General features: G+C 43.1%; 1 protein-coding gene across 1 annotated transcript in view; it reads right to left on the reverse strand.

Moving 5' to 3' along the window:
- nudt14 (nudix (nucleoside diphosphate linked moiety X)-type motif 14) overlaps positions 1-9,962 on the reverse strand; it is a 30,647-nt gene extending 20,685 nt beyond the window's left edge. The window contains exon 1 of the mRNA XM_064324389.1: positions 9,728-9,962. Within this exon, the coding sequence (XP_064180459.1) occupies positions 9,728-9,808 (81 nt within the window). The 5' untranslated portion in view covers positions 9,809-9,962. The remainder of the gene's footprint in view (positions 1-9,727) is intronic.
- Positions 9,963-11,375: the final 1,413 nt, after the last annotated feature.

The following is an 11,375-nucleotide window of genomic DNA, read 5'->3' on the forward strand; positions in this document are numbered from 1 at the left end:
GAGGGGGAGGGAGAAATCTTGTTCTCGTAGGTGCTTAAAGTCTAATTATCATCGGCCCCAGTTTATTACACGGCGACCTCGGCAGCTGCAGAAATTCAATTGCTGTCACGCTGCCATTTACAATCACGGTCATTAATTCCCACCATGTGCTATTCAATTACACGTGATTTAAGCCCCCCCCTCCGCTCCTCCTTTCTCTGTAAACAAAACAGATTTCTTCTTTCTTTTTTTTTTTTGCTGGAGATGACTGCGATGGTCGAAAGCGTTAAAAGTGTGTTCACGGGAGGACACGGCACTAAACATGTTTCCCCGATGGAGAGGTATGTCTGTCTAAAATTACTACATAGAGAATCCATAGCACTGTAACCCTACACTACAATGTGGAGGTTTTACACAAATGTATGGGAGCTGGAAGATCTATGATCATATGCTAACCATATATATATAGCCAGTGCTTCTGCATAGGCCAGTTTCCAATACACACAGAGCAAGCTGACTGGAAACACACTGAAAGATGTAAAGCAGGAAAAAAAAAAAAAGAGATTCAATCACAGCACTGGTGCCAGAGAGTGTTTATCATTGGAGACTTTCTTCCTGTTCCTGTGGTTCTGAGTTCCGGTTGCTATTCAATTAGTTTTCTTCTTCAAATAAGCAGTTCCAACAAAGTAAAGTGAGGCCACCATATTTACACAGAATAGGTCACATGATGGGCTTCTCAGGACATGGAGCGGTTGGGGGCTCTGGATAAACCCGGAAAATTTGAATTGACACGGTGCCAGAAACGGGAGCCCACGCTCTTTTTGAAGTCTGCTTACGGACTTCAGCCCGAGCACCGAGGTGGCAGACAGGACAGAGACTACAGACAGCGCTCGGCCCCTTCCGCGTATGACCAGCAACGCGTTCCTTCCTTCCACAGGACGGACGCCGATGAAGCCGTTTCCTTCCAGGCTCGCTTGAAGCGAGACCGTGAACCTGAAATAGAACAGGAAATACAGGCGAGCTCACATCCTGCCCCGGCACTCCGGAGTCTTCAGTCTGGGAGGCGTCCATTCACAGTCATCTAGTCTTGTCCACGTGAGAGACACACACACACACACACACACACACAATCAAGCATTCTCAGGAATGCACACTTCTTATGAATAGGCCCTTCCTGAAGCCATCTCAAACCAAGTACCTTTCCTAACTGCAAATTAAATTCAGGCTTGATGACCAGTTCTGCACAGTCATCTTTCATAACCACAACTACTACTACTAGCCTACTACTACTACTGCTACTACTACTAATAATAATAATAATAATAATAATAATCACAAATCATCAACCAAACTCATTCTCCAAATGATATTTCAAGTAATGTATGGATTGGTAATTGATAAATTTCATAAACGGTTTACTGCAGGCAAATGCAGGGTATAGCCCTATTAGTGAAGAGTAGAACTTTGCTTAACAGTCGTGACTGTGCCAAAACTTTATGCAGGTGTTTCATGCCCACTTTCCCTCACTTCCTGCACTTCCTGTGCAGAACTGACCAGCGCATTAACCGCGCTAATGGCACAAGATTTTCCACAGCACATTAAAGCCGTTGCACGCGGCCCAACTGAAGTTATACAGTAATAAAACCAGAAAGGATGTCCTGCCTTGGTGTTGAATGCTGAAATGTAACAATAAAAACTGAGGACGCATTTAATTCACTCAACCCCAGGGTGCTTTTGTGACATTTCCAGACTTGGTAACTCCTAATGAATACACACTAACTCACAATGCAGTCCAGTGCAAAACCTGCTACAACACTGGTAGACACCCTTGATGCTGAGTAAATATTGGCCCACAGATACAGAACACAGAACTAAAGCGCCTGAAAACAACTTTTTTTTAAAAAAAATATATATTTCAATGGAGATTTATTCAATCATAATGGCATGGGCCCTGCTAAAACTAATAAAAGTTAGACCAACATCAGTATAGATTCCTCTCCCCCCCCCACTGGGCTAAATACAACAAGCACTGTTGCCATCAAGTTTTGCACCAAGCTGCAATTCCAGTCAAATAACACCAGCTGTCTTTGTAGCTTCAGGCTGATTCATCGCGGGCCGCCGAGCCAGGAAACTGGTTCGGCGCGAGCTGCGGGAATATGTGTGGGGACGGGCAGACGGGCAGACACAGGGCGGCCTTATTCCTGGGAAGCGACGCTGGTCGGTTTAGGCTGAAGACAAGTCTTTGTGCTCCGCTCTCTCCTCATGCACTTCTTAAAGCAGGGGAGATGAAAGAAAGAGAGCAGGGGGTGACCAACCCCTTTGTCTCCGCATGCTGTCTTTGCAATCCCTCCCTCCCTTCCCCCCCCTCACTCCTCCCCCCACCCACTCCTCCTCCTCCACCCCCCCACACCCCACCCTCCCACACCCCCTCTCTCACAGGTGTGCTTCCCATAGAGACCCCTGCCCTTCCACTCCACCTCCCACGGCTATTCATCAGGGGACGGCCAGACACTGACTGAGTGCTATTTCCAGCTCACAAACTCCCTCATTTCCTGCAGGATCCAGCATTCCTGTTGAAATGAGGACAGTCTGGGGGACAGAGAGCCGGCCTGTTCCACCAGCCAGTGAATCGGGGAAGTGCAGTCACTGCGGATCAGACTCAGGCCGGACAGACCCTGCCACGGACAGCATCGACACAAAGAAACCTAAGGAACTGACAGTAATTATTCCTGACAGTGTCTTGTCAAATGGTCACAAGTGTGAGAGGGTCTGTCAAGAGAAAGCTTGTTAGCCACGGTGCCGGTGAGAGTATTACTCTGGACAGCTACTATCACAACAGGATGTTTTATCACATAAACATATAGGCCTATATGATAAAAAAATTTTAAACAATTTGAAAACCAAAAGTATATTATGAAGAGTAGTTAATTAGAAGAAAACTATATGTAGGCTAAATTTAAAATTAAGTACAAACTAAAAATAAAAAATATTGTGTCACTAAAGGCACTTAAGGGGCATTGGAATATATTACCAAGAATCAAAAGAAACAGATCAGATAACGGTTTGTTCAATGGTATGCTCGATTAGAGATTAGGCCACATAGGCCACTAGATTCTTCATCTTATAAGTGTAAAATAAAACCCGGTGAAAAGCAAAGGGAACAGGTAAGAATGTACTGTGCATCAAGAGAATACTGCCTTTGTGCTATTCATATGTTGAAAGCTATACTAAATCAGCTCACAGTCCACCACAACCTGGGGTGTTGAAACCCAGAAATCTGGACAATCCAACACAGTTCATGGCACAAGTTGTTACAACCTGGCAGTTGGGATACAGAGGATCAGTCATTGTGAAAATGATCATGGAGATGTAGCCGGCTGTCTTTGTGAGGGGTTTCAGCTCACACAGTGGCCAAAATCTGATGGAGACTTGGCTTGGTTGCAACACTGAGAAATTGCTGTTCAGACTTCAACACTACTTCTACCAAACTCAACATTCAACAGGTCAAATCACATCATCATCAAACGTATGCCAGACAAATTACGTGATTTTGTCATTATGCAAATTGATTGTTAATAATCTGAATTCACAGTTTTTTTTTCTAAAATGATACGTATATGCACTTTTTTGCACTCAATTATTGCAAATATCAACCCAATTTGTTAGCATTCCAAAAAACATTCTGCATATGAACTATGAAACATCTAAACGCAAACAAAATGTGATCGGAGACAGCCGCAACATTTTCCTCATAACACTGAGGCTACTCAATGTTCTGCATGCAGCCATGAAATCAGCTAACACCTACAGCTCTATTTACGGATGGAATAAAATGTTAGCTCAACTGGAAAACCACTAGCCGAATATTCTTTTCTTAGTTTGCAATGGGCAGTGCGTTACGCTGTATTTTCGGCATCTCGAGTGATTTACGGGTCCTTCAAGGCGACACATTCCATTGTTCCCCTTAACAATCCACAATCTAGCTGGGAAATGATACACAGGACACAAATACAATGCCCAGAATGGCCGACCACCCCTGTCAACAGAACCGCGGCTCCGTGTACAGTGGGAAAATGTTCTCGCATGCTGCCCACTCCCCCCTCCCTGAGATGGTCGTCATGTTCCAATGGAGCACGATGAGGGTGGGGGGCTGATAAAGAAATAATGCTTAACAGTCTGGGGAATCAATAGCTTTTTCCTTGCTTTGACTTTGCCATGGAGTTCTGTGGGGCCCCAGCAGGACGTGGCACTGGAGCCACAGTCCACCGCGAGCTGCACGTACACATGGGGACAATGCCGTTTCAACCGCTAAGATGGATTGCCCTTTTTTTTTTTTTTTTTTTTACAGAAATACAGCTCATAATATCGCTTTTGATATAGCAGCCATACAGCTGTCCAGTAAAGACCAAGCTATAAAAAGGAGCTTGCGTAACCAAGCTAATTTGTATTGAGATGACCTCAACAAAAGGTTGCTCCCATTCACAGTGCATCAGTCTGTAACATACTTGCCCATTTGACAGGCAAAAACTTTTTTAACATTCAGGCAAGAGGAGGCTAAGGAATAAATATCAGAAGAGTTTCACACTGTACTTTAACACATGGGACTGATGCAATTTTGGTCCCTCTTGTGTACCATGCATGCGTTTCTGATAAGAGCTGTAAGAACACTGGGGATTCATTTTGGCAGTCATTAGTAGATGTGAAGTCCCTCACAGCAGGACGTGACCTATAGTGAACAGGCACGGAGGGAGCCAGTACGAGCCACACAGAGGGACAGTGGGCCACAGTGCACGTCAGCCATCACCTCCAGCCCTCAAACTGACAGAAAGGAGACGGGCTTCAAAGTTACAACCCCCTAGGACCAGGCAACGCATGAACTGTCACCAGGGAGGACAGAGCGGTCAGAGGTCAACCACGGGCACACTGACCACCTGTCCATCAGACCTCCAATGCTTCTAAACACCGCCCACTCAAACGTCTCCTGCAACTGAGCTGATCCCAGGGAAAATTTCCCATGATTCCAAAGGGCACGAGAGGAGAAGACTGCAACAGGAGGACACTCAGCTGCTAGTCACCCCTCAGTTAATTTCACATTCCTCTCACACCTCCCTAAAACTATTTTTTTTTTTAAAGTTCACAATTTCATGGGAAGCGCATCCAAGGCCCTCACCTTTGTGCCCATCTCGCTCATTCGGCTCAAATGTATTCATCACCCCTCATCACATCTGCCCTGGCAAATCCTATTTCCTGTGCCTATTGAGCGCGCTCAGCGGCCTGGTGCTGCGGTGATGGCTGCCACACGTTTCCCATGGCCTCCTCACCCCTGAGCCTCCCCTGGGCTCCCGGCTCTCATTGTTCCTCATCTGCTGTCCACCCGCTCGCTCCGGTCCTAATACCCCCGCCCCCCGCCTTTGATATCACCCTCCCTCCCTCCCTCCCGTCCCCTAATCCAGCAGGCTGTCAACTGGAGAAATCACCCGCGTCAGCCCAGCTGCCTGCTCAGGACTCCTGAACGCCCTGCATGAGAAAAGCTCTAGGATTTGGGTTCTGGGACCAAGCTTGTCCTTCAGCCAATCAACTAATCAATCATGTCCAGATCCTATCATTTCCCTAGAGTACCTGCTTTCCTAATCAGTGATGCATCTACACCTAAGCCCTGCTAGTGTGTTTGCAACCATAAAACAGCTAATGTTTTGCAGTTTTATTTCAGACAAAATGCATCTGAATGATGTAAACTCACAGTCGGTTTACAACACAATTTTGCAGGGAAGTAAATATTCGTGGAGCTGGCAATTTTCTGGTCTCCGACCATGAGACGAAGTGAACGGGGACAGGACGAGATAATAATACGACTGGGAGCAAAGATGTGAAGACAAAGCACTAGCAGCATTCCACAGGGTAATAAAACAGAATCAAGAGAACAATTTGAGAAATGCACAGAGCGGGGGAATATGCCACAAACAACTGGTTGAAATGGCAATGGCTAATGACTAATGATTTCAGGGAAGGGAAAAATGGGATAGGTGATATGGCACCAGTTAAAAATGATCCACAGTCAGGGATGTCACAAAATGCCAGGAACATAGGGATGAGTACTTTGACTGAAGTACTGAAGTGCTTCAGACTAAGCCACCCAGCACAAGACAAATGGGGTCACTGCAGACCAGGGATACCTTAACACCTTTGCCTCAACAGATTTAACCCCAAGCTATGCTCCAATCCACAAGATTATGTAAAGCGGCATCCTGACCAGGAAATTCTCTGTTCTTGCTTTCTGCAAACAGAGATAAGAAACCTTCACTAGTTTTGGCTTTGTCTCTTGTCAACATTATCTGCAAGAATACTTTTGTATTTACATTTTTTTTTAATGACGGAAAGTTGCAATTCTGTAAATTGGAGTTTAAATGTTCGGGAGGGTCCTGAACTATTTTTACAGGCTGCTTAAATTATATTTGCTAATCTATCTATACTGTCATTGTTCAGTTAGCAATGTTAGAAGGTGAAAAGGTCAACCTAAGATTCAATGTGAGAATTAACACAAAATGTCATCATGGCCAAACCATCAAACAATGTGTACCAGCAAAAGAGTTAGCTCTAAACAAGAATAGACTATTTAGCACTACACAAGAATAGACCATAGATGTCAAGATCTTTTCAAAATGATCTAACTGTAAGATTTGTCCTCCACCCATGTGAGCTATTTGTGTCCAACGATTGTATTCTAAAAATGAAACATATTGAGGCATTGCATCAGTGGACCCAAAAGTGGACAAAGACTTTAGTAGCATAGCATAACTGCAAGCAACCATGTCCTCAGTTGTAACCGACAAAAAAAAATACAATTATATCTCTGGAACTAAATTACTCCATAGACATACATATGATTAATTTATGATTGATTTTAAGTTCTTACAAATAGCACAGTGCAGAAATGTTAGGAGGAATTAATAATAAAGAAGTGCTCAGCCTGCTTTGTATAGGCATATAGCTAAGATAGGAAAGGTGAAGAAGAGCATTATCTTTTTAATAAAAATGGCTAACGGGATCTCAGTCCAAAGCACAGAATTCCCAGTATTTCAGTGTATTTAAAAATAACTCCTGATGTCCAGCTTTTTGTGTTGTATCAGAGCAATGGCTTGGAGCTGGTCTTCTGAGCAATGCAGAGTCAGTGTCTATAGGGAACAGACTGGAAGGGGTCTGCATAGAAACTGGCAGGCACGTGTAGGTGGTACAGTGACTCAGAACTGCAGATCCAGCTCAGCCAGTAGCCTCAGTGGAGACTACTGCAAAAGCCTCAGTATCTCACTGCAATGTGCCCCATCTCCCAAGACTCTTCACATAAAACCTGAAGTTTTGAAAAAAAAAAAAAAAAAAAAAAAATGCAAGTGGATGTGTAATAGGCAGGCAGGACACTGCCGATGCACTGCTTCAGTATATATTCAGCTGAAGGAACAGATGCAATGTAAATGCTAAATAAAAATATGTGTAAGTAGCTCCGGATAAGAGCGTCTGCTAAATGCCAGCAATGCAATATTAATGCCCGCATTCAATTCAAATGACTCACACTGGCATATCAAGCTGCAAACGGCAGTGCTCCTTCCTATCTTCAGACAACGATTGCACTATACACTCTGACCAGACCCCTCTGTTCAGCACCCTCTCTCCTATAATGGCTGTCCCATTTTTTCAAGCACCTGGCAGCAGGTCCTTGTGGCCCCCTCTCCCATTGTCTCACAAGTCTTGAGGGATATGCACCTTGACAGCGACACTTATGCAAATGTAATTTCTCCTCTCTCTACCTCTCATCATAGCAGTGGTGTTTGGTTCCATGTGAAATGCATTTTCATAAGTTGCTTTGGCACCTGCCAAATTACTAAAGTCTAAATGGCTGTACTTAGTGTGAACAAAACCTAGGCCTACCTAAAAACTTGCCACCAAACTTATCAACCTATTCTCAGTAATACTTCTTTGCCCAGATCTGTCCTGGTACCCAAAGTCTGAGGCTGACAAGATTCAGTCAATTTCCAGTTCATTTTTATTTTGCCTTGTACAGGCCATTCACTGGCCATTATCCTATGATGATCATCATTTGCTCCCCCTCCATGATTTTAAAACCAACACTGACCATGCCCCAGGGACAAAGGGAAATACTGTAAAATTCCCCAAAAACATATAAGAGATAAAAACATGACAGTGTGGCTTGCTGCACTGATCACTGTTGGTAGATGGTCTACACAGACCATCTGCTTGGAATGTTTAAGGAATTTCTCCCCTGCCATGGACCCAGCAAGCGGCATGTGTGACTCATCCATGAACCCGGAGCACAATAGGCAAGCACCTTCACACTGACTCTTAACTTCAATACTAGGAAGCATTACAACATTGCACAAATGTCAACACTACAGACACAGATGTAGAAAACAATTAACAAGGAAACAAAAGCAGGTGCCCTCCTCTTAAGAAAACAAACACAATATCCTAAATGGGTCTGGACTCCCTGCGAGGTGCTTCGTCATTTAATGATTTTGCACAGGATGTCCTGGGATAATGCATTTCATTGCTTTTGGAGGAATGTGCGTGCTGACAATATTAGCAAACTCTAGACAATATGAGCCATTGTGCTGAGCTTGCATGCTTTTTTGTGTCTGTTTTTTGTTCGTTTGTTTTTTGCTTAAATAAAATCACAACCCCGCCACAACCCCAGGTCACGGGCTCCAATATCGGATTTTAATTGTTTCTTAAAATAATAATAGTGATAACACGCACAGCTGCGGCTACAGTACGGCTACACGCCACATTCTGTATTTAACGCTATGTCTCATGCGTCTGAAGCCCAAAGACACAGCACTGATACACTAAGTTCTAGTCCATGCACTAGAAACTCCAAGACAGGTTTCTGTTCTTTTCTTTATGCATTATTGTATTATCTGCTCGGCGGGTGCTAAACCTTATTTAACCGCTTAAGAGAAGAATTTGACAGCTAACCGCACGTCACAGCTATACAGGTGCATGAGGTCACATTAACCGGACAGTACTGATCAACTACATCAGGATGTAGGCCTACAATATAGGTAACGGTGCTTAGTAAAACATTTCCGTGCAACAAAGCTTGCGTCCAGTGATGTCACTTTTGACACAAGTAACTTGAACTTGTTCATAAAAAAGACAACAGTGGGCATATTCGACAACTTGAGAAAATGTATTTCTTTCAAGTCACACGTAATTAAGAACCACCTAATAAAACGAACTAACGTGGGTAAGTAGGCTATTCATAGCTAGTTACTTATCAAAGTAGCAACCAAGAAAAGTTCAACTCATCGAGGCTTTACAGCTGAAGAGCAAGCAACACGGAGAGGCTCATTGATCATCTGCGTTATGCTGTCCATTTCGCAAATGTAAAGCATGTGGACAGCAGCTATCGTTGTATATTTGAGTAAACCAAATGCAAACCTTCGTAATGTTAGTTAGCAAGCTAGCAAAATATTTGCTGCTACTGGATTACAAATTTACTGTTATCTGAAAAATGCAACGAGCGAAAGCATGCTCACCACCTAGCTCATACTTAGTATTCTGTACAAGTTATCGAGATATTGTGATGAGTATAATGAAGCAACCGCATATGAATGGGGACTGGGTTGTTAGCTAGATATGAATGGGGTGGTTTAATGCTAGCAACTAGCTTCCGATGAGCTCTGCAGTCCAGAGTATCTCAAAGACAATCGCGTGGGAGTGAGTTGCATTAACTCACCTGGCTATAGTGCACCCTGAACGGTTTCATATAATTGGAGCTCGTGCACGGAACGACTTCGATATTATTAATCTGCTCCATGGTTTATACAGATTGCTGCCCACACCGGTGTTTCGCACCCGAAACGCACAGCCGCAGAGAAGCAGGAGTGCTGTTGACGCCTACGGATGCTCAGATAGGCCAAGCCGTGCAGCAAAACCCAAATTCGTTGCACCGAAGCTTCGTCTCGTTTGCGGTTATCACAAATGGTTCTGAAGCATGCAATTGCACGTGTTATTTATTCACATTAAGTACATTCCATTTATGGGTCTACATTCAATAGCAGTAAAAACACAGGTTTAATATATCTGTTATACAATATATGTGCAGACAATTAAGCCTATTATTGTTATTATTATCATTAGAAATGACTTAGAGTTCTGCATTGGGGAATTTGGCAAGGACACACTCATGCAATATGCTCTCCTATCTTTGCAATATGTGTGATGGCCTCTAAACACATTGAGTCAGGACCTCAGTTTTTAATACCTCATGTGAAATATGGCATCTCCTACAACACAGTTTCCCCATCACTGCACTGGGGCATTGATTTCCTGCTTAGTCCTAAGAGAAAAACACACACATATTGACATAATAATACTACTTCAAGCAGCAATTTTGTTATCCAAGGAGCTGTCCCATTCAAGTACTTACTAACCTCACACAGCTTTAGGCATCAGGTATGAGAAAGAATAGAATTATATGAATTGTATGAATGATTGTAGAATGATCTTTGACTCTCTGTATGAGAAGTGTTGTATAAATAGTGTTTATTATTATACAGGCTACTGCTATGCAAATTCATCTCATTTATTATGGTTCCTATATTTATTGGCATTGCATTATAAACAGCGAATAACATATAGAATATAAACATCACTTGATCTTGTCCACTCTATAGCCTAATGCATAAACGGTTTGTGTTTCCTATGTGGAAGTTACATCTCAGCTGAATGATAATGTGGTTTTCAGACCTGACAGCCATCTACAGGATTTGAGGTTGACTGTCCACATTTCATATATAGTGCATGGGTAAATTTTTCAAATACGGTATTGGAAACTTCTTCTGTTTACATATAATGTCTGCAATAACTAGTTGTGTTTAAACTATCAAAACTGCATAGTAAAATAGGCCCTACAAAGTCAAGGGAAGAGGTTGATTATGTCAGTGGTTTAGGAACCCTAGCACCAATACTGTAACCTAACTGAGACCGAGTCGCATACATACTGTATGTCATTGCTTGTGCTGCTTTTCAAGTAAGGAAATGTGACTTTCTATGCAAAATTGTTACTTTCACAGAATAAGTCACAAAACAGAAACATCAGATAAAGAAGATATTCTTTAATACAACATATACACTTTTCTCATGTTGTTATTACTCCTTTAATTATGACGATTATGACTATTTGTAGTAGTAGTAGTGATGCTAGTAGCAGTAGCTCCAGCAGCAGCAGCAGCAGCAGTAGTAGGCTAGTGTTAGTTGTGCTGTAATAGCAGCATTACACTTTATCTCTGTTGCAATCACTTCACCTTCCCTCTCTCCATTGCCACAGGCGGCAAGGTTGTTATCAATCACCTGGAATGTTTCCCGCGTACGCCTGGCGCGAG

Source organism: Anguilla rostrata, chromosome 1, assembly GCF_018555375.3.
Source record: "Anguilla rostrata isolate EN2019 chromosome 1, ASM1855537v3, whole genome shotgun sequence".
In the NCBI taxonomy this organism is placed as follows: domain Eukaryota; kingdom Metazoa; phylum Chordata; class Actinopteri; order Anguilliformes; family Anguillidae; genus Anguilla; species Anguilla rostrata.